Source organism: Aedes aegypti, chromosome 3, assembly GCF_002204515.2.
Source record: "Aedes aegypti strain LVP_AGWG chromosome 3, AaegL5.0 Primary Assembly, whole genome shotgun sequence".
Classification (NCBI taxonomy): Eukaryota; Metazoa; Arthropoda; class Insecta; order Diptera; family Culicidae; genus Aedes; species Aedes aegypti.
The window spans coordinates 198003079-198026627 of record NC_035109.1 but is presented as its reverse complement, the minus strand read 5'-3'; the positions used below and the strand labels follow the sequence as shown (position 1 = coordinate 198026627).

At 39.8% G+C, this 23549-nt stretch overlaps 1 protein-coding gene and 1 long non-coding RNA gene across 3 annotated transcripts in view; one reads left to right on the top strand and one right to left on the bottom strand.

The window, feature by feature from the left end:
* Positions 1 to 7287: 7287 nt before the first annotated feature.
* LOC5570802 (glutamate [NMDA] receptor subunit 1) overlaps positions 7288 to 23549 on the bottom strand; it is an 84468-nt gene continuing 68206 nt past the window's right edge. For both annotated transcript variants that reach the window (XM_021849822.1, XM_021849821.1), the window contains 3 exons: positions 22295 to 22568; positions 21815 to 22241; positions 7288 to 7640 (listed from right to left, as the gene is read on the bottom strand). In XM_021849822.1, coding sequence (XP_021705514.1) covers positions 7383 to 7640; positions 21815 to 22241; positions 22295 to 22568 — 959 coding nt within the window. In that variant the 3' untranslated portion in view covers positions 7288 to 7382. The remainder of the gene's footprint in view (positions 7641 to 21814; positions 22242 to 22294; positions 22569 to 23549) is intronic.
* Positions 15352 to 16296, top strand: LOC110677903. The gene is made up of 2 exons (XR_002501274.1): positions 15352 to 15652; positions 15713 to 16296. It is a non-coding gene; the product is annotated as an uncharacterized LOC110677903 (long non-coding RNA).

Genomic DNA, 23549 nt, shown 5'->3' with positions numbered 1-23549 from the left:
AAAACCGCAGGGAAATCTCGCGAAAATAATACCGAACTCGGAAACGTACTTTTTACAACGTGTTTTATTTGGGAACTGTTACAGACTATAGAAAATTAACTGTCACTTTTGTTGTTTACTTTTTCTCTCTCTTCGTCGTTCATCGACGACCCAAAGACTAACAGGGGTGTACTCGCGCATCATGTGAATGGCATATAGGGATGCCAACACTCCTCCTCGCGAATCAGCCCTGGACTTCTCCTAATCCCATCGCGGTTGCGAACCTCTTCGGCTTGACCGATCCGAGCGGTTTGGTCAAGGCATCCGCTATCATCTCCTCCGATGTGCAATACTGTAGCTTGATGACGCCAGCTGCACACAGCTCTCTGGTATAATGATACCTAGTAGCAATATGCTTAGATCTCCGCTTGAGCTGGTCCAAAACTACAAAATCAAGACAGTTTTTGTTATCTTCAAATATCACTGTCGGCTTGTCCTGCTTCACACCTAGCTCCTCCAGTAAACCGCGCAACCACACAACCTCCTGCATAGCTTCTGAAAGGGCCACGTATTCCACCTCCATAGTTGATGTGGTCACACAGCACTGCTTTCTGCTGGTCCAGCTTATGGTAGCTCCTCCTATGCGGAACAAGTAACCACTGCAAGATTTTCGGTCCGTTGTATCCCCTGCCCAATCGGCGTCGCAATATCCAGTCAGTTCAAACTCCTGTGTCGCATCCCCCAGTTTCAACACGTAGTCTTTGGTATAAACCAGGTAGCGCACAATTCTCTTCGCCTCTGCCCAGTCGACCTCCGACGGGTTGCTGACCTTTCGACTTAGTATTCCGACACACGCTGCTATGTCAGGACGACTGTTCGTTGCTAGGTAGAGCAGAGAACCAATTAGACTATGGTACTCCGCATTGTCACTCAGTTTCTTACTGTCTACTGCGAGCTTGAAGTAACCTGGATCAACGGGGTATTTCGATCCTTTTGACCCGTCCAATCCGAACCGCTTAGCAATCTTCATGATGAAAGCGTCCTGGCTAAGGCAGTAGACACCAGAAACATCACGACGGACTCGAATGCCTAGGAAACAACGGATGCTGCCCAATTTCGTGATCTTCAGACGCTTCTGTAGTGCCGCTTCCACGTTATCGATGGCTTCTTCTTGCTCACAAACTACTAAGATGTCATCTACGTAAATGAGAAGGTAGATCCATTTGCCCTCTCCGATCTGCTTCTTGTATAGACAAGTATCAGATTTGCATTGAGTGAAACCAAGATCCGACAAGATATCAGTTATGGTTTGGTGCCAAACCCTGGCCGCCTGTTTTAGGCCGTAAATGCTCTTTTGTAGCTTGCAGACTTGCTGTTCTCGTCCCTTCTCAACAAAGCCCACCGGTTGCCGCATGTAAATCTCTTCGTTGAGCGTACCGTATAAATATGCGGTCTTAACATCTAAATGTTTTACCATCATACCGTTGTGCCCAGCTACAGCTAGAAGTGATCGCAGTGTAGACTGCATAGCGACCGGTGCAAAGGTCTCTTCATAATCAGAGCCGGCACGCTGGGTAAAACCCTGTGCTACGAGTCTAGCCTTGAACCGTTCCACGTTTCCGTCTGAGTCCAACTTGGTACGGAAAACCCACTTGCATCCAACGATATTACGGTTACCTGGCGGATCCACAAGCTTCCATGTATTATTCGACATCAAGGAACTGTATTCTTCTTCCATCGCTAGTATCCACTCTGCCTTTCGGGAGCACTTCACAGCCTCATGGTAGGTCATTGGCTCTTCTTGGTCCATCGCAATCAATCCAACTTCATAATCATTTAATCTGGCCGGTAGGATACCTCGCGTTTCCCTACGGGGTAATTCTCGTCGCACTTGTTCTTCTTCTCGCTCAACTTCTTCAAACATTTGTTCTTCTTCACGCACTGGTTCTTCTCCGTTATGCTCCGAATGTTCTTGTCCAATCACTCTTGCCTTCGGTTCCACCGGAGGAAGCAATCCCACCATATCTTCAGCCGAATTCGGCTCACGCTTCACATCGCCGTTATTCGCTCCAAACTGCAGATTTTCTACAAACTTCACGTCTCGACTGACTGTGATTCGATCGGTACTAGTGTCGAGAAAACGGAACGCTTTCTGTTGGCTTGAATAACCCACAAACACTAGCTTACGGGCTTTCACCTCCATCTTCTTACGCCGTTTTGCAGGAATTTGCACCCACGCCTCACATCCAAATATTTTGAAGTGCTCATATGAAGGCTTCCTGCCGAACCACTTCTCGTACGGACTAACACCGATCGATCTGGACGGGACACGGTTCTGTATATGGGTTGCCGTCAGTACCGCTTCACCCCAGTACTTTTGCTCAAAACCTGCTTCCAGCAACATGCACAGCGCCATCTTTTTAAGGTATCGATTTTTCCTCTCCGCCAGCCCATTTTGTTGGGGAGAGTATGGCGCTGTAAATTGGCTTAGGATACCTTCACTCCGAAGAAACTGTTGCAATTCCTTGCCAATATATTCTCCGCCACCGTCCGACTGAAGAATACGAGGTGTTTTGCCAAACTGTGTCTTGCAGAAACTCACAAAATCTCGTATCTTTTCTGCTGCCTCGGACTTATTTCGCAAAAGGTACGTAAATGTCATCCGAGTGAAATCGTCGACCATAGTCAGAAAGTACAAATTTCCACTAGGTGTAGCAGTCATCGGACCACTCAAATCCGAATGAACAATGTCCAGCTTCTCTTGCGATCCACGGTCAACCTTTTTGGGAAACGGTGTTCGAGACATTTTCCCTTCGAGGCAACAACGGCAAACAGTCTTCACACCGCAGTCAACTAGCTTCATCCCCTCTGCGTGACCGTTTACGTGAATCGATTTAACTATTTCCAGGTCACGGTGACCCAATCGCCGATGCCAAGTATGTTGGCAGTTGGGCGAATGAGTAGGTTGAACGGATACCATAGCTTGGTCGGGCGTGCACAACCTATACAAACTACCGTAACGAATCGTTGTCGCCGAAACTTCACCGGAACGATTCCGGATCTAGCAGCGATTGTCGTTGAAAACAACATGGAAACTTTTGGTCGTAAGCGTACTCACCGAAATCAATCCGCTAGTGAGCCGGGGGACGAACAGAACCTCACCTAGCACGATGTCGACTGGTTTACCTGCGCCGTTCAGTACGACAAGCTTTCCTCGGCCGATTCCAGCAACTTCCGCCTTCTCTCCATCAGCCAGCAAAACACTCATTACTGTGGATTCTTCCAGCGTCGTAAAGAACTTCTCGTCGCCGGTCATGTGCCGTGATGCATCGCTATCCACGAACCAACTCGCCGGCTCTCCGTGGCCGACCATCCAGGCCAGTGGGCCCTCTGTTACGCTTGCTTGTTTTGCTTTCACTTCACTTTTCTTTTTAGGTTCTTTTTGTTCACCACTAGTACCATTTCCAGAGCCACCTCCCCTTCGTCGGAAATCCGTGCGTAGCGCCTTCTCACCTGAAGATGAACCAGTACCTGCTCTCTCTCGTCGCTTTTCTGCCTCAGCAAGCAGCTTTGATTTAATTAAATCCAAAGTGAGTTCATCACGAGGTCGTTGCTCCAGCGCTGTTGCAAGGGGATCAAACGAATCAGGCAATGAGCACAACAACATCGCCACCTGCCATTTGTCCGGTATTGGCTCTCCGGTATCTGCAATTCGCTGCAACAAATCGGTGAGCTGTTGTAGGTGTTGCTCCATATCACCGTGCTCCGGCAGCTCCAGCCGGGTGAGCTTTTTCAGGAGGTAAACTTCTGATCCCTTATCGTGGTATTCCTTGAGCGCCGTCCAAGCAGCCTTCGCGTTGGCACAGTTCCGAACCAAACTCGTCTGGTTGTCATCGATGCAGAGACCGATGGTTGCACGAGCCTTCGTCCACGTCACGGGAGTCGGAGCATCATCGGAAATGACATGCCACAGCTCATCGCGTATAAGCATCATTTCCATTTTGAACTTCCACGACTGGTAGTTGTGGTTGTTCAACTTCGTGAGTGAGAATCGTTGCTGATCAGCCATCATAACCTCACTATTCGTCCACCCACGGAAAGCACTGTGCTTCGACCGGAGCACTTTTTCAAACACGCGATTTTCGTTCGATTTTCACCTTCCGCGACGGGCGCGACCTGGGCCTATAACCTGTTGGCGGACAGGAGGCACAAACAACGAAAAACCGCAGGGAAATCTCGCGAAAATAATACCGAACTCGGAAACGTACTTTTTACAACGTGTTTTATTTGGGAACTGTTACAGACTATAGAAAATTAACTGTCACTTTTGTTGTTTACTTTTTCTCTCTCTTCGTCGTTCATCGACGACCCAACGACGAACAGGGGTGTACTCGCGCATCATGTGAATGGCATATAGGGATGGCGACACACATCAACCTAGAATCTATGGATAAGGAGGGAAAATAAATTCTTACTTAAAGTGAAACATCTCGGAATCCAAAGATGTCCGGCACAATGGCCGACTTCTCCCCCTACTCACGTTTTCAAAGGCACAAAACTGGATAAACAGTTGGCAAACGTTACTGATCTTCTTATTTTAAGCTTTCTGCTAGTGCACAAAGCCAAAATAAAAAGTGCACTGCTGTGAGATACTTTCTTCGCGAGATTTGTGCCTTTGAAGTTTTAGTGCAATCTTAGAAGTTGATTCCAAACTGTTTCACCTTAAAAATAGCTTTGTACTTTTTTATAGCGGTGAAAATATATTGGAGAAAGATTAAAAAAGTACGTAGACATTCCTACCTAATATAGAACCAGGGTAGCATTTACGGGGGGCATAATCACAAATGGCCACCAATAACGATTTCAAATATTTTTTTTTTAAGGTTTAAAAATCTGCGACTTGATATTCGAAATCGACGATGTTTTTTGAGAACTTGTGAAAAAATGGTGCAAAAATATTGAGAAACAAAAAAGTTTTAATGATTTCAATATTTTTTTGCGGTAAAAAAATGAAGCTTCTGGTAGAGGGGTTTAGAAGGGTGTGGATGGAAAATAAGTAGATCACCAATGATGATTATCGCCACGGATCCTTAAACTAGAAGAGTTTTTTGAGAACTTGTGAAAAACTGGTGCAAAAATATTGAGAAACAAAAAAAAAGTTATAACGATTTCAATTTTTTGTTTGCAGTAAAAAAAATGAAGCTTCTGGTAGAGGGTGTGGATGGAAAATAAGTAGAGTGTTAGGTCTGTTGAACTTAGCTTATCCGAGTAAAAGAAATCACCCTCCACGCGATGCACTCTGAACTTATTCACGCAAGTGTCGGTTCGCAAATGAGCCACCATGAATGCGTCAAATGTGCGAATGACAGTAGCGCTTCACTCAGGAATGCCAACATGGATAATTACAGTGTGTATGACGGACAAACGTATGAAACTGTTTGCTGTGATCGATACTATGCTAAATGCTAATTCGCTTCTACGAAAATAATTACCACAGTAGACCCTATGCGTGAAGCTCCGATTTTATAAAAAAAATATAAAACTCAAAATAATATGCCTATAAAGTAGTCCATCAAAAGTCTATCAATGCACCAGATTCCGCACATTTAAGGGATGTTATGTGTTCAATCGTTTAATATAAAATAACTATTGCGCCGATCAATATTACTTTATGTCACAATGTAGCTTCAAATATAGGCAGGGGCAATGGGGGCAATATGAACATACGGGGCAATATGAGCCACCCCGAATTTGACCTCAAAAACAGTGTTTTAATGTCTAGTGTCATTATGATCTGCTAGAGGATGCTTCAAATAGCCACCAGAATAAAAACCGTAAAAATATTCGTTTCAACACTCGAATTATTCACAAAAATGTACAAATTTTTCCTTTGTCATGAAAAGCTTATAACTTTGGCAGTTTTTAATTAAGGCTTTAAGACAATTCTATCTATTATTCTGGTAAATTTTACCAATCCATTGTAACTTCTGATAATTCTGAATAATTCGTGCGCGAAATTAGATTTTCTATTGAATATTTTTTTTATAACACTGAATATTATTTGAAAAGTGAAGGGGTGGGGCAAAATGAGCCCCCAAGATTTGAGCCATAATAACGGTGTTTTGAACATAAAAATGCATTGCCAAAGTTTACTAGATATTCTTTTACTGCATGGTCATCTTGGTGCACCATTACAAATGGAACATTTCGTTAGAAAATAAGTTGAACCAAGTGTCACAATTGAATACTAGAATTACATGGTCTGTCTACTGTGTGCTATGTACATATCTATCAAAAAATAGGCGCTAGATTAAATAATTTCAAGCAAATTTAATAAAATTTACTTTCTAATATAGTACAGTTTAGGATCAGCTGTTATCTATATTGTTTTAAATGAAAATCATACAATTGAATGCGGTGGCTCATACTACCCCGTTGGGTGGCTCATAATGCCCCATATCGTTGGTGAACACGCATATAAACAAGGTTTTCAAAAACGTTCCTAATAAAAAATTCTAGTCAATGTTAACATTAATTATCGACGTAACATGGAAGAATACATGTTGTAGTACAAGTCACTTGCATTTAAACGATAGATTTTGCTGTTTTGCTATGCATTTTATGACGTTTTCCTTAGGCGGCCCATATTGCCCCGATCACCCCTAATTGGCGGCAGAATAAAAAGAATTTGAAAAATTTTAATAAATAAATATTTAATTTCATTTGTCAGTGCACTGTGTTCCTATTTCCGCTCACGGTAAACAGATTTCGTGACCGACTTACTAAAAAAAAATGCATTATTTCGAATTCCGTTATTTATCCTGATATTTTGTATGGTCAAACCATAGCTTTTTTTTCTTTATTTACGTGAATTTTAACACATATGGCTAGTTCTTCACTCATCAAACCATAGCTACTACTGCAATAAAAATACTAAATATACTAAAATCGACATTTCTTTAAAATTTTGTTTAATTTTTTGCATTTAACCGCTCATACATAAAAAATACCTAGTGATCCGATAACCGCTCACAAGGTCTAGTGTTTTCAATATACAGAATTGTTTTATCCACAGATAACAGACGTTGAAGTCCGGTTGTAAAACTGTGTGAAAAAATTAACGGTCATTTTAAATGGCAACACAAGTAGCAACATCGTGGTGGCGCTGTCATCGCTAAGTTCCCATGGCTCGGAATCATCTTCGTCATGGATTTTACACCTCACAAGGTCTGTTTGTCAGTGATTGTAGTTGGCTGTTATACTTGGGGTAAGGTGATATGATTAAAAATTACCGATAATATATTTGGATTATGTGAATCTAAACACAGTATTAACATTTATATATTTAAGGAGGTAAAATACATTAATATGTTTAGTAATATAGTATTCGTTAATTATTTTATTTATACCACTAAATGTGATACATCTGTAGCATATGTGGGCATGTATCTAGGAGGTGGTTTGTATGTTTGATCATTATTTCTACGATTGCGCGCAATTTCGTGATCTCCAGGCCATGCTCTTTCTGGAGCTCTCGATAAGGGATTGAGTTTTGGATTTCGATTTTTGTCTACTGCCTGACTGATGGATTTGGAAACCGAATTTAATCCTACATTGTACTGTCGTTGCATTGCTAGAGATGCTCTCAAGGTTTTTCGTTTCTGTAAATATACAAATGCATAGAAATGGAAACAAAAAATCATATTAGTAACACTCCACTACAAGTTCATGGATATAAGACGGGGTAGGTTTCTAATGACTACCGTTTCTGCTTCATAAGCAGAAGATCATGGGTTCAATCCCAGGCCCGTCCATTTCCTCGTACTTTTTAGTTGTATTTTTTACATGCTTCTATCTTCCACTCTTGATCTATCACACTCAAACTATTCGTTCATAGCAAACACTAGAACCAGAGACGGGCAATAAACCGTTTTCCTACGCTTCTATTCTTCCATAACTATATCACGCCTTTCCTTACGCCTGATACATAGGCACTAGGCAGTCTGCTAACCAAAAGCAAACCTTTTTGCCATACCATTCCCCAACCGAAATCGAACCGCATGAACTGCCGTAGATGCAGTTGGACTCCATGGTCTTCAGTGGGCCAGAATAAGTGCAACATAAACTCTTCCCCCTTTCTTATTGGTCTGCATTCTGACGTGGCAGGCGCCATTGTTGCCTAAAATACAGAAGCGTGCCTATTCTGCGCGGCGTGTGAGGTGACACGAGTCGAATGAGGTGACAATTGTCGACTCGCTCCCATTTGATTAACATTAGTCGTCTCACGTCACTCGCGGTCAAAGATCACCAGCACCAGCAGGGTGTCTGTTAGCCCCAAGCAGTCATCTGGTTGGTTCCTTGTGTAAGTGCAGTTGATCTGGCGATACTGGAGTAGCAATAGCAGTGATTAGCCGCTCAATATAAATTCATGGATATGTCTGCTTCTGTTGAAAAGTTTGTGTAGGAGAAAGTGGGGCAATTTGGGCACCGAATCGACTTTTCGATAAAAGTGCTGAAATTATTATGACATCTTTGGATTTTTGCATGATTCTTAGATCAATTCACCAGATCTGCATAATTTATAAAGTTCACGAAAAAAAGAATAATTTAAAAAAAAATGTCGTTTTTGAAGTCGATTTTTTACCGATTTGATTGTGAAATTATCTCAGATAATCTCAGATGTTAACCCTCTAATATCCCCAACCCCGCTCTGAAATTTTGTGTATTTTTTCGTAGCTCGGAAATCAGAACATTTTTATTGGATCATAACACGCATATATAGAAAGTGTTTCATGACTTTTGAAACATTTTTGTGTTTTTAAAAAATGTTTTAAAAAATTGATATGGAAAGTGATTCATGACTGTTAAAAGTGGTTGTTCTTTTGAAACATTTTTCTATAATCAACCTACCAAAGAAAAAGAGCAAAACTCATTTTTTTAATTATTGTCAAAATTCGGTAAGCAGGAGAGGTTTGAAGAAAAAATAAAAAAGCATAGGGATGTTCAAAAATAAAAATTAGAAAACCGAAACTCATTAATTTGCGATTAAAAAAAAATTGCCCATAACGTGTTTAGAACGATTTTGAATAACGAAAAGTTATATTTAGATCGAAAACAAAAATTTGGGTTTTAGAGGGGGTAAAAAACTAGAAAATATAGGTTAATCAATATAAAATGTGAAAATGTCGGATTTTATTATAACAAATGACAGACCTCTATATTTTAACCATTGTTTTCTTTTGAACAGTCTTTTGCGATTTTTTCACCACTTAGATTTTAAAAAGTGACAAAATCGTGATCTGAATAGGCCAGAAGAAGTAAATGAATCTGTCATGCATTTTCCTGTAAATTTTCATACAAAAATCTACTTTTTCTCTGCTATAAATTTACTCCAGGGTAACCACTTCCCATGGCCTATTTTGTCTTTCTCAAATTTCGCCTTCGGTTTCGCCGCCCCTTTTCGATCACCGCCGCCCATGTAACTATCCTGATGTTCATGACAGTTTTATCCGACCAGCTCAGTGTTTTCCATTTTCTCTTTGTTCTCGACTCACTAGCTGGTCTTGTGTACAAAACAAAATCAGCTGGTTATTTAAGGCTCATGCGCCATTAGGCATTACGGAGCCGGTTTCGTTTTGTATTTGTTTACAATGATATCATTTTCATCAGCAATCCATGTTAGTTTGGGGAACCGAAGTGCTCGCGATTTGGTCGAAGTTAAGGATTACATACAAAAAATGGAGGGGGTAGGCTTAAAGGTATCTTTCACTGATGAATTATTCGGCAGCACTCTGTTGAGGTGGATGAAACTGCTAGCATCAAATGATGAACATGATGATCAACTGTAACGATATAACAAAACGATTTTTCGAGCAGGGACGAGGTGGACAATCGACCAATGGGGAAGACAAACATGTCTATGAACGAAGGGATTAAACAATATTCTTGTGAGCGTCTTCCTTTTGTGGTTCCTATGCACATAAATCGGATCTGGCAATACCGTATTCGGGACAGTACCACACAATAAATAAAATAATAAAATCTCGACTTACGTCCAAACCCATAAACCATGGTTTCTTCGATATATAATGTAACCACCTGCCCATGTCTCCTGCATCCCATTTCCGATTTGCTAGTCAGAATGTGCTGACTAGCAATTGTAAAAAATCGTTGAAGGCGATTTGTCTGTCATAAATGGCGAGCGAGTTCGCTTTCTCTTTGCCTGGAATCGAGCAATGTGAAGGGACTCACACCAAGGTGAAAGTATATGATTGATTCGCTAGAGTACTCAGAGTAGATCGTATTTCGCTAAGGAAATACGGGGAGCGCTTTACCGGCCTCATTGAACGAATAGCCTCTATGGAGCTAACGCCATCCATAAAAATGAAATATTTATCGGAGGGAAGAAAGGCAATTCGCTCTAATGCGTAATGTATACACGCAGAAGAATTTCTATATGTTGAGATTACTATCTCGTTAATTACTTTTACTTACGCACCCAATTTGGGTCCTAACATTTTGAATGAAATCTTGTTTTATTTAATAACACGAAAGAGCATGTTACTGCAATTACTTAAGCAATTTTTTCCGCTCAAATAACGGCTATATCATGTTTAAACTTTAATTTAAAAATTGGGTTCATAAATGAACCTTGACTCTTTTGATCATGTTTGACTCTTTTGATCATGTTTGACGTCGACAAAAACAACACAGGGGTTTTAGTTTGAACACTGGGGTTGTTCCTATTAGAGTGCCTGTAAATAAGAGTGACGTCATGTTCCAGTTTTGACAGGTCTCCTGCTCAATTGGAACGCGGATTTGTATGGAAATGACAGTTCGCCGCTGTTCCAATTTTGACATTGACGCCACTCTTATCTAGATCCACTCTGGTTCCTATCTGAAATTTCGGAAGGGACACGGAAAACAAAATACACCCAAAATTTGAATTTAAGCCAAAAGGTGGGACAACATCTAAAAAACCATAAAAAATGTTTTTTGGACGGAAAACATTAGAAAATTGAGTAAACATGTGTATTGGCCTACCCAAGTAACCATGAAGCTATATATGAATACTTTAATTTTGCTTTATAGAGCACTATACAATTTTATTATAAAGTGACAAAAATCTATAGAGCCTTATAAAGCAGAGTTAAAGTCGAAAAGGGCCCCACTATAATCAAATTAAAGCAATACGAGCTGGCATGACTGTTGCCATTTCTAATGCAATATTAGTGTATATGCTTCATAACAGCACTTAAGAATGTACATTTAGGGTGTACATTATATATGCTTTAGTTCTTGGTTATTTTGGGCATGCGTGCAAAAATAAACAAAAACAATTTCTCCATACATCAATTCTGTTTTTCGCATCTGGTTTCGTTTTTTTTTTGCGTTGAAGCGGGGTTTGAACTTGGATTGCTGAAGTTGTTGGTGATCCGTGAATTGCAGACGTCTTCGTCCTCTGTACCGTAGAAGCTTCCAATATTTCAAGATATAAGAGCATAATAAAAAGGAAGCATTATGAGGCGATATCGAAATTATCGCATTGGGTATTGTATTCTCATCTTTTCCAGCTTCTGCGGGACACACAAAAGAATCCAGAATGAAAATATATAACTTGCGGAAGTTTCATCTAGGAAAGCTTTGCGAGAAACAGAATAGAATTCGAAAGGCTAAGTGTTCGTTGAACATTAATAAGTTTTGGGGGATATTCTGTGCGCTCCGGTATAAGCAAAAATATCCATTTAAAAAAAATCTATCTTCAGCAGTGGCTGAAGAAACAGTTCTTACATGAAACAATGCATTCGAGTAAATAAAAGAATATGTTATACATCCTGTTATTCTACAGTTTTTAGGTTTGCAGAGCATCGAATTTCAAACAAACTATCCAATATTTGTTTCGTTTCGTTTAATTATCGCTGCTCGTAAACAAGACCTAGGCTTAGCTTAAGGTGTTGCTTCTATAGTGCTATAAATGCTTGCCCTTTAGTGTGCCATGAAACATTTGTCGAGGCAATGCAATCAGGCAAGGTTAAAGCAATTATAAAATATGCAGTAATTTGAAGCTTTCATAATGCCATTGTAATGCGTCATGCCTTAACAGTTGTTACTTAAGGGCTAATTTGCATTAGCAATGTTGATTCTCTATTGAATTAGTGCAATGATTTAATGCTTGTGGTTACTTGGGTAAACTTGAGCGTTTGGCACTAAAATTGGAACAGGACTTTAGGACCCTATTAGTTGTTTCGAAGTAAAATCAATTTACGATAACACTAAATTAACGTTAAATTAAATACACACACACACTTCATTGCTTCAGCTATCCACTAATACCTATATGCATTATAATTTGGATAATTACCACTATCCGAAAACATTCACATCCCTAGACTTCAAGTAGTCATGTAGCGATCGTCGGAAGCCCAAGCTCAGCAACCGATCGTTGAATTTTTCGTTCCAGCGCCTTGGGGATTGCTTGAGTCCATACAGTGACTTGAGCAAACGGCACACTGTATTGGGAGGTGCTGTTACGCTATCAGGAATCGCCATATATAATTCTTCCTTCAGGTCGCCGTGCAAGAACGCCGTCTTGACGTCCATTTGATGGAAGTGGAATCCTTGTTGGACACCCGCAGCGAGAACCGTTCTGATAGTGGCAAGACTTGCTACAGGAGCGAATGTCTCCTCGTAATCGACTCCAGCCTTCTGCAGGAATCCTTTCACCACCAGTCTCGCCTTATGTTTGAACGCGTTGCCAGTCGCATCATCTTTCAACCGAAACACCCATTTCGATTTCAGGGGCGTCACTGCCCACAAGGAGCTTGACAAACGCCAGACATTGTTCTCTTCCATGGAACGTAGTTCGTCTCGCACAGCAGCCATCCACATGGCTCGATCAGCATGCTATGTCAGCTTATCAAACGACACTGGTATATCTGCGGAAATCGATTCCCCAGAAATAGCTCTATAACCGGTAAAATTGTCAAAAAACTTACCGGGGAGCCTGCGCTCCCGTCCGCTAGACCTCGACGACAATTCTCTCGGAATTTCGCGTTTTTCTGTGGGCGAAGGGAGCGCGTTTTCCGGTGCTTCAATCGAGTCTTCATCATTTACATCCTCTTCTTCATTTGCTTGATCGATTTCATCTATGGTGGCCAACTGGTTATTTTCCCCCTCTTGCTCGTGCGGGAAGTGGACGACCAACGGAACATCATCTTCTTGACTCATTACAGCGTACGGAAAACACGACTCATCAAACTTGACGTCTCGAGCAATTGTTACATGTCGTGCCACCGGGTCCCACATGCGGTAACCGTTGGGTGCGTACCCAACCATGATCATTTCTTTACTTTTAGCATTTAACTTATGTCTTTGCTGTTTCGGAATCCAAACGAAACTCTTTCAGCCGAAAACTCGAAGTTTCTCCAAATCCGGCCTGATACCGAACCACAGTTCTGCAGGGGTAACACCAGAGGGAATTGCGCTTGTTGGACTTAGATTCATCAAGTAAACGCACGCAAGGGTAGCTTCGGACCATAAACGCTTCGGAACTTTAGATTGAATGAGCACGGAACGAATTTTCTCTACCAAGGTCCGGTTGAACCTCTCCGCTACACCATTCTGCTGAGGAGTGTACGCAACCGTTGTCTCTAGTTGGATTCCTTTCGTTCTGTAGTACTGCAACTGATTCGTCGAACTGTATTCCCTGCCTTGATCACTCGTAATTCTTGAAATGGATTTTCCCATCATCGCCGTTACTTTCGCTTCGTAGTCTTGAAACTTCTCAAACACACCAGATTTGCGCTTCAGCACGTAAATTGGGTATGTTCATCGATGAAGCTCACTATGTATCGTGAACCATCCCATGTAGGCGGATCGATCGGCCCACATACATCAGAATGTATCCGCTCCAAAGGCCAGCTGGTCTTCACACGCGTTCCTTTAAACTGTTCTCGGCATTGCTTTGCTTGTACACATGCATCACAAAAATCAATTTGACTTGCCTTTTCATCCATACCTTTCAGCATTCCTTTCCGGGCCATTGTGTCCAATCCGCGTTGGCCGATATGCCCGAGTCGACGATGCCAAAGGTTGCCAACTTTCACTTCTTCTAGCAATAGCTCGAGCTCGAACAGGTTGCCTCGAAAATGTCCAGTTGCAAACAACTTGCCGTTCTTCTCCAAGACAGCTACGCTCCAGAGAAGAAAACGTCGATCCCAGCACCGACCAATTTTCTGACGGACATCAGATTTTCACGTAGCTCCGGGACATACAGTACTTTCATCAAGTTGAAGTTTACCCCTTTGTTGCTTGTCGCGATAATTTCGCCTTTCTGTTCAGTAAGCATAGCTTCTCCTTCCTTAGCGACCTTTATCTCCACACTATTGGTCATCTTCTCCAGCACGGCAAAAACGTTCTTCTCGCCAACCAGGTGGTCACTGCACCCGGAATCAAGCTTGAACATGACTCGTCCAGGCCTTTTCTCCGCAAGGTATGCATCGGCCTTGAAACTAACAGCATCCTTCTTCGCTGAATTTGCTTCCCGCTGGCGACAATTCTTCTTCATGTGGCCACGGCGTCCACATTTGTGGCATTTACCCAGGAATTTCTGTAACTTCTTCGAATCGCTCGTGAAAGCTGCCGACTTGTCTTCAAGTGAATCACCTTGCAGATCCGATCGCTTCCTTTCTTCAGCCAACAGTCGCTGCTTGACAAGATCCAGATTCAAATCTTGCTCAGCAACATTCTCCAGGGCCGTAACAAGCGGATCGAAAGAATCTGGAAGCGTCAAAAAGAGCTGCGATCCAGATCACTTTCAACCAAGGTTGCTCCAGCCGTCCTCAACTTCCTCACGAGTCCGTCGAATTCCAATGAATGCGTCCGCATATAGACTCCTTCCTTCATCCGCAAACGGACCAACTGCTTCCTGACGATCGTTTGACTAGCCACGGACTTCTTCGCATAAGCCGATTCTAGACTAGTCCACATCTCTTTCGTGGTCGTCTTCTCTCGAACAATTTCAAGGCATTCGTCCGACAGACAACTCACCAGCAATGCCTTGGAGATCCGGTCCGTTTCTTCAAACTTCGCCTTTTCTGCTTCTCCTGTCGGTGCCGTCCTGGTCAACACATCCGCAACGCCTTTTGCTTCGAGAAACAGGCGAACACGGTAGCTCCAGTTTTGAAAGTCTGCTCCACTCCCACGCAGCAACGGGATGTTGCACGTAACGTCCTTAGCGGTTGTGCCCATAACCTCTTGAAGGGAATAGCAGGGAAACTCCAAATAATAGGCACAGTTCAACAGAAACAAAAAGCTTAGATTTATAAGGTGTTGACTGAACGGAGTTTGATGATGGAATAAACCAGTTTATTAATTTTCACCAACAGGTAACTGGTTGTTGCTAGGGAACCCTAACAACTCAATAGAGGGAGGCGACGTCCGATTGCCTACTGTAGAGAGCCCAAAACACATCTCCATTTAGTGGTATACAGAATAACAGTGACGTTTATTATATCCATCTTAGTGACCCATATTTCTTAGCCTACTACATCTCTCCTTGTCTTTAATAAAATTTAATTATTAATTAGCTGACCTAATTAAACCCGAATGGTATGAAACAACATGATAATTACTAAAATATGTAAACATATTTATCCTAACATGAAATATTTTGGTAAGACTTTGCTGTTATGTAATGTGTTTTAAATAAATTGATATGTTTCTTCAATTCCAGAACAATGTAGCGTTCTTGCTGTGCATCGAGCTTCAGTATAACTTATAAGTATCCTGCCATGTTCTTTGGTTCAATCTTCATATTCCTGTACGTCACAAACTTCGAAGTTGACGGTTGCGCTTGCCTAAATTTTATGGAAAATATGTATTAGTAAATAACTTATTAATAATAATTCATTCAAAGCTATATACTTTACCGTATTTTTCCTTTTTTTTATAATTTACATAAAAAAAATGTGTTGATACTTATGCTTTTCAGTGGAAATCTCGTGCATCCGCGTTTTCTTCAGTTTCATTCTTCATGATTATTTCATTCTTCAAAACGCCTTTCCAATGTTAGTGGACATTTTGCTTTAATTTTTTTTCTGAAATTGTAACTAAAGTTGCATCTAACATATCAAATATGTTAACATATTCTTATTATATATTGCAATTTTAGGGAAAACTTTCCGTTTTACGGTTCAACGAAAAGCTACCGCAAACTGGAAAATTTTCTTAACAACCGTAATGTTATATTGCATATTTAATGAGAAACTTCATTATAGAACAAACTACAGAATAAACAAATGTATTATTTTCTTGGGACTATTCGCGTAATTTAATGTATCATAACACATATGGTTTAAATTATTGCATGATCCTAACATTTCACTTTTTTTAACCGTTGCTGAGCTGGAAGCTTATACACTGAGTACACTAACTTTTTTAAAAAGATCAATTATATCGACCACCAGTAGCACCACACTTGATGTGGCCCCTTTTTTCATCTTTCAGTTTAAGGATTAGACCAGCCTCGATTACTAGTTACGAGTTTCTCAAGTCACCTTTGTTGTTTTCTAACACATTTTTTTTCGAGAATATCGCAAACAATAAATGATTTCCAGATTTCTCAAAAAAATCTGAAATGGACCAATTTTTTTCCATTTCCTTCGTTATATGAGATGTAGACCGGAATGTTTCCCTTTAATCTCTACTAATCAAACAAGAGCGGACTGGACGATTTGAGTTATTCCTTAATTATTTTTTTTTAAATGGGCCGAATTTTCACAAATTCCCTACGTTCTATTTACAGAAACGGACCAGGGTTTCTACCCTCTTCGTTCCTTATGGAGAAGTAGACCGGAATTAGTTGTTCCCTTTACTCTCTACTAATCAACCAAGAGCGGACCGGATAATTTGTGTTATTCCTTCATTTTTTCCAATGGGCCGAATCTCCACAAACTCCCTACGTTCTTTTTACAGAAACGGACCAGGAATTTTATCCTCTACGTTTCTTATGGAGAAGCAGACCGGAATCAGGTGTTCCCTTTACTCTCTACTGTTTGACCAAGAGCGGACCGGATGATTTGTGTTATTCCTTCATATCTTTTTAGACATGGCCCGAATTTCCACAATCTCCCTACGTTCTTTTTTCAGAAACAGACCAGGATGACTGTCCTTTATGTTTCTTTTGGAGTAGCAGACCGGAATTACTTAAAGTATTCCCTTTACTCTCTACTAATTAGTTATCATGTAAGTTATTTGTAATATTCCTTCATTTCTTTTCAGAAATGGACCGAATTTACTTTCCTTCATATCCACGACACGAACCCAAAGAAGCTATAGCTAATATCTTTCTTTATTACTTTTCTAATAAAATGTGTTTGCGTTATTCGTTACTCATTTCATGATTTCAATTTAGCGTTCATATAGTTTCCATTATATTTAAACTATTGTTATTCATCATCCACGTATTGTGCATACGTTAATAGCAATTTCAAGTAAATCTATACAAGTCATGCACCAATTTATTGATTTTTGTATAGTCATTAACACTGCCATGGAATTTATCTTTCTATCATATGGAATTAAATCCACCTGATCCACCTTTCCATTATGTATTTATTTCAAATGAAATAAACAGACTGTCCACACTGACTGACTGTACGCCCTTTTTAAATAATAGAATATAAGGTGAAATATCTTTAAGTTTCAACTCAATATCAAGATATGATGAAAACAAAGCAAATGATGCAAAAAAAAGCCAACTTTATAATAGTCATGATAAAAGTGCCAACCACTGATGTGATGTATTAGCTAGAAAGTAAATTTTTATTATATTTTCTCAATTCACAAACCATGACATTAACAAAATTTGCGATAGTAAATTTGATTCCCAGTTAAATATTTTAAAAATTTATCGTTTTTGCTTAGTTAAAACGATTTATAGACAAAAGTATTTGTTGTCATTGTTTAAGCCTAATTTTGATCCTTAATTGCAATTTGCGGTTATAGGTAGCGGAGTGAAATCTTTAATCTTCCATCCATGTTGTCAGTTTATACATCAAGCTTCCATTGTACAGTAGTTTCTCGATTTTATCACTATTCGTTTTAATATCGGTTCATAATATCTCTATGATCTTAGAACGCTTTTCTGTTGATTTTATCACGCCACAAAAATTGTATGAAATTCATACATTTTACATTGAAAAATTACACTAAACAATTAACATATATCTGTTTGATCGATCCCTTGCGTGCGTTTTATTTCATTCGCTCTATTTCTGCATCATAAAGCTCAAATTTTAATTATAATTATAGGGCACTAAGATATATTTTTATTAAAACACGCTTCGCTATACCACGCCAAAAATTTTTGAATCCGTGATATAATCGAGAAAATACTGCATCATGATTTTAAATAATGTAACAAAAATAGCCATATTCACTACATGTAGAACATTTTCTTAGGTCATCATTTTCCATCTTAACAATGTTCCATAATTTGAACACCTGAAAACTAATCCTTTTATTTCAATTATAACTCAATCTTGAACAATTAAAACGCTGTACGGCAGAATATTCGTTGTTTATTTGCAAAAAAATACTTTATTTCACATTGATCGAATCCCCAATATACTTATATTTAACTACTATTGCTTTTGTGTAACATTTCTCGCAATCTTCAAACGAACACATTAATCAGAACAACTAAATCAAACCTGTGATCAGGATATAATAATCCAATTTACTGTATTTTTTTTTATGAATGCTTAATTATTTGCATCTTATGCTGAAAATTTTTTGGCATTTTACTTTCGATAAAATCACTATAATTGCATTGGAACGTATGACAACAATATTATGAGGACGATTCATTTCTTGCCGAAAAAACATAAAGCAAAAACAATCAATAACAAACGAATCGAATACCCCCCTTATTTTCATTTTTTCTCAGCCGCTACACCTACTACGCCAACATTACAGAAATTTCAAAATATCTTTTGAAATATCAAAGCTGACATTATTTTCCCATGATTTTTACTAAAATTTTAGTTATTTCATTCAATTCAACAATCAAAAAAGCATGAGTACCAACCTCTGAAAGTAACTACCAGGAACTTTGTAGTAAATGCTACTTTTATTCATACCAACACGTTGTTTGTACAGTCGACTCTACACATCTCGATGTTCTACATCTCGATATCTCTCCCTATGTCGATGATTTTCTCGGTCCCTTCATTCTGCATACATTTTCTCTCTCCATATCTCGATTCCTCCTTATCTCGATATCTCCCTATCTCGATGTGATTTTCGCAGGGTGGGTGTACGGCTGTCAACTACAAACAAAGCTCGCCTAACAATCATCTCTCGGGCGGGCCGTCCCAAACAGCATCATCTCTCACACGGGGCGACCCAAACAGCACAGGTCGAACGCGGGCCATGTCAGACAGCAAATGCTGATGCATTTCAACACTCAAACAGCGGGATGCCTAGCAGCGTTGTGAGCCAAACGAATACACCCACAAAACATGTACGGTAGGCGAACCTCGTTGCGTATACCCTCCCTGGATTTTCGTTTCCAATTTTCTCTCCGTATGTCGATATGCCCATTATCAAAGGCTACTAGACTAGATTTTAGAGATTCAAAACAATTTGCGAAGACGAAATGACATCTGTTTGTTTTCGATTTTCCTGGTAAGGGCTCATTCATTTATTTCATAACGCTGAAAATGACCATTTTTGACATTCACCCACCCCTTCGTAACGCCTTTTGTATGATTATTCTACAAATTTTGTATGAGCCGTAACATCGTAAGAACACCCACCCACCCCCTTCAGCGTTATGAAATTTGTGAATACGCCCTAACGGAGTGATTTTCAATCTAGTATTCGTTAAAAAATTGTTCTATGTCTCGATCTCTCCCTATCTCGATGGTCCCTTCGATATCGAGATGTGGAGAGGCGACTGTAGTATGTATGAAAGGTGTAGTGACGTAAAATGACACAAACATGTTCCACTCGTGTTCCATATGTAGCATTTACTACCGAGAAGGTAGTAAACTCAACTTTACTACATTTTATTCATACCGCCCAAAGAAAATACCAGAAAGATTTGAAGTAACTGCAAAGATTTGGAGCGTTTTATTAATCAGCGCAAAATTTTTCGGGCAACGTACAGTACAGTTTGAAGTCTGAGATAGCCTAAAACTAACCTTACATGGCTTTTGAACAGCCACTTTATTAGGTATTTCACGGCGAAATTCTCTCACCTTCGCTCTTCAATAAAACTTGAAAACAATGGTGTCAGTACCTGTCAACTTTGACAGATACTGGCACCGTTGTTTTCAGATTTCCCAAAGGAGAGAAAAAGAGTGATTTTTTGATGACGTCACCGTGCAATGGGCAATGCCTATCTGCATATCTACACTGAAATGAATTTTATTGTAGAAACTACTGAATCCATGGTAAAATTAAGAACTGCACCAACGATTTTCAACCGACTACATTAATCTGTTAACTCTACCGAAACATAGTCAACATCACTACACAAGAAAATATATTCTGTTTATTTAACCACAGTTGTAGTATTTATGACTAGAAATATTCTAGATTTGACAAGTTTGGCATTATACTTTTGACCACACTGTGTTGTACGGTGGGTGTCACGGATCGAAATACAATGCTGTGTAGTCGAAGTTACTATGGACATAGTCACATTTACTGCACTGCTCAGTGATTTTCACCATATTATAGTAAACTTAACAGATTTTTGTAGTCGGTTGAAAATCGTTGGTGCAGTTCTTAAATCTATCATGGATTCGGTAGATTATACAACAAAATTTGTTTGCGTGTAGGAACAAATAAATAAGGGATGTTTCAAATATGACGTCCGTCGTTTTTCCGAATTTCTAGACCTCCTCTCCCACTCCGTCCCGCTTTTTCTAATACACGGGAAAAAAATCTGTGGTAAAAGTTACTATTTTTGCTGACTACGCCCATTCTTACACGGGAAAAAATTCTGTGGTAATAATTACTATTGTAGCTGACTACGCCCATTCTTGAAACTACCATGGAATTTTAGACCAATTTACTATGTTTACGGTACATCCCACCATATAACTGGTACATTCGACAGAAATAATTTACAACAATCTGATTTCGACTACAAACATGGTAAAATCAAGCGCGTTTCTGGTCTGCTGAAAATTGCCGGTGCGAGCGCTTAAGTTAACCCCCTAAAATAGTAGTTCTTACCGCACAATTTTTTTGCGTGTAAAACTATCATGGATTTTCAGAACAAATTACTATGTTTGTAGTACATCCCACAACAATACTTGGTACATTTGACAGAAATCATTTTCATCAATCTTATTTCGACTACAGACATGGTAAAATCAAGCGCATTTCTGGTCTGCTGAAAATTGCCGGGGCGAGTGCTTAATTCAACCCTCTAAAATGGTAGTTTTCACCGCACAATTTTTTTTTGCTTGTCACGCACTGTCACACTGTAGTAAAAATCAACTACCACCCCACTACCACGAAAAAGATGTAAACAAAACGATCAGCTGATGGTGACGACAAGCCTGCCAAAAAATTTGTTCGCAGTTTGCCAACATGACGTCATCTTCGGCAAACTTCGTGAACTTTCGGCTCGCTGAAGTTGGCATTGCACAATTACCTCTTAAAAACTGAAGTTATCACAAATACTAATTTGATGATTCGACCACACCTCGAAATACCCCACATCGCTACCACCCCCCTCCCCCAAATGATGGACGTCCTTTTTTAATGATCCCTAAATCGTATGTTTACGATACTGTTTTGGAATACATATACATACCTCAATAGTTCCTCTCCACTTGTCGGCTGCATGGCGAGCTATTTCCAGTTTCTTTTGTTTCTTTATTTGATGCTTTTTATAAATAACTTCGATTATAATCAACCCTATACCACCAACAATGCCTGCGCCGACCAGAATAAATACACCCGCCATATTTTTCAAACCCAATGTGTTTGGTGTTTTTTCGAATTGCTCACACTGTTGAATATTTCCGTGGAAAATCCATTCTTTATCAAGTGATTCCATAAATCCGCTTTCATGAAAATCCAATATTGCTAACGTAACAGCATCCGTCCATGGCGAACCCTTTTGTAAACCAATACCATAACCACTTCGTCCAAACAACTCGCCAGCAGTTACCAGTTCACAATCTTTGGCAGCTTCGTATTCTAAACGAGATGAATCCCAAATAAACGCCATAAGCTTCCTGAAATATATATTGTTAGTTTTTTGGTTTTAATGTCCACCATAATCTAATACCCGTCTTTAACGTCTTGAATTGCTTGTTCAGCGGTGTCATAATTGTTTGCTTCCATTGTACGGTACATGTTAGATAGTTCAACTTGTCTTCGAAAATACATGTCCACAGCAGATCCCTTAACGGTCGCACAAGTTAAATTTTCCATCGTATTACGAAGGCGTGCATCATTTATGCCAGATAATTTTGTTTTCGGTCGCTCCAACACAAGAAAAGCAGCCAGATTAGCAGTATAAGATGCCACAATTATCATAGCAAATCCAGCCCATACCATACCTGAAAAGGTTAATAAGGGAATTAGTAATTATGTAATAATATTAGCACATTAAATGCGCAAATTTTGCTCAGAAGGACACGCGGCGTTACCCAAAGGAAAGGAACAAGCGCAGTTTTGCTCCCCTAGTTCGTTGGATATATGCGTCTTTTAAACGGTTTCTTCACCACCGCATAGGTATTAAACCTAGTTTAACCATATGGGTAAACGTGGTTCACGGCTTAAGGTGATTATAAAACGAAGCCAAACTTCGAATTTTCAAGTGCACAAGACTGGAGAATCTGACAACAGTTCGCGTTGAAAATCAATCAAATTACTTGCGTGCTGGTGGTGACCAATGGGATAAATTTTCAACGTGGAGCGCTGTTTGGTTCTCATGTCTTGTGCTCTTGAAAATTTGAGGTGTGGCTTCGTTCTATAATCTCCTTAAGCGAAGGTGAAGAAATCGGCCCTGTTTCACTGGTTTCACTTAGTATTTGGCCGCTTGTTTTCAATTACTGTGGTGCCTCTAGTTGCCATAGCTTTTTGATCCAGAAGAATTGTTTATGCAATAGTAAAAAATCCACGAAGATTCATATATTTATTTGCAAAAGTTATCGAAGTTGAAATGCGAAGGACGTGAGAGAATTTTGAACAATTTCGTTGAAAACCCAACATAGTCAGGAGAAATGATCGCAAAAATTCTTAAATGTTCGAATTCCGTACCAATAGTTTAACTGTGCAGAATATAGGGTGGATGTACGGTTAAGTTCAAATAAGGAGATCGCAGAAAGCCGAGTGCGTGACAGGCTGCTTCGTTCTTTTTTTCACGTTTTTGCTCGATTTCGCACAATTTATGTCGTTTTCGTTTTTGAACCTGGGTTAGTGCTAACCTGACTCCAGAATAAAAAAACGTTTTCAGGTTCATCTGTCAAACGGTATGTTGGTGTGCGTGCCATCACGCGGGGTTGTATTGCGAGCAGTCAATCCTTGTCGTCAAACAA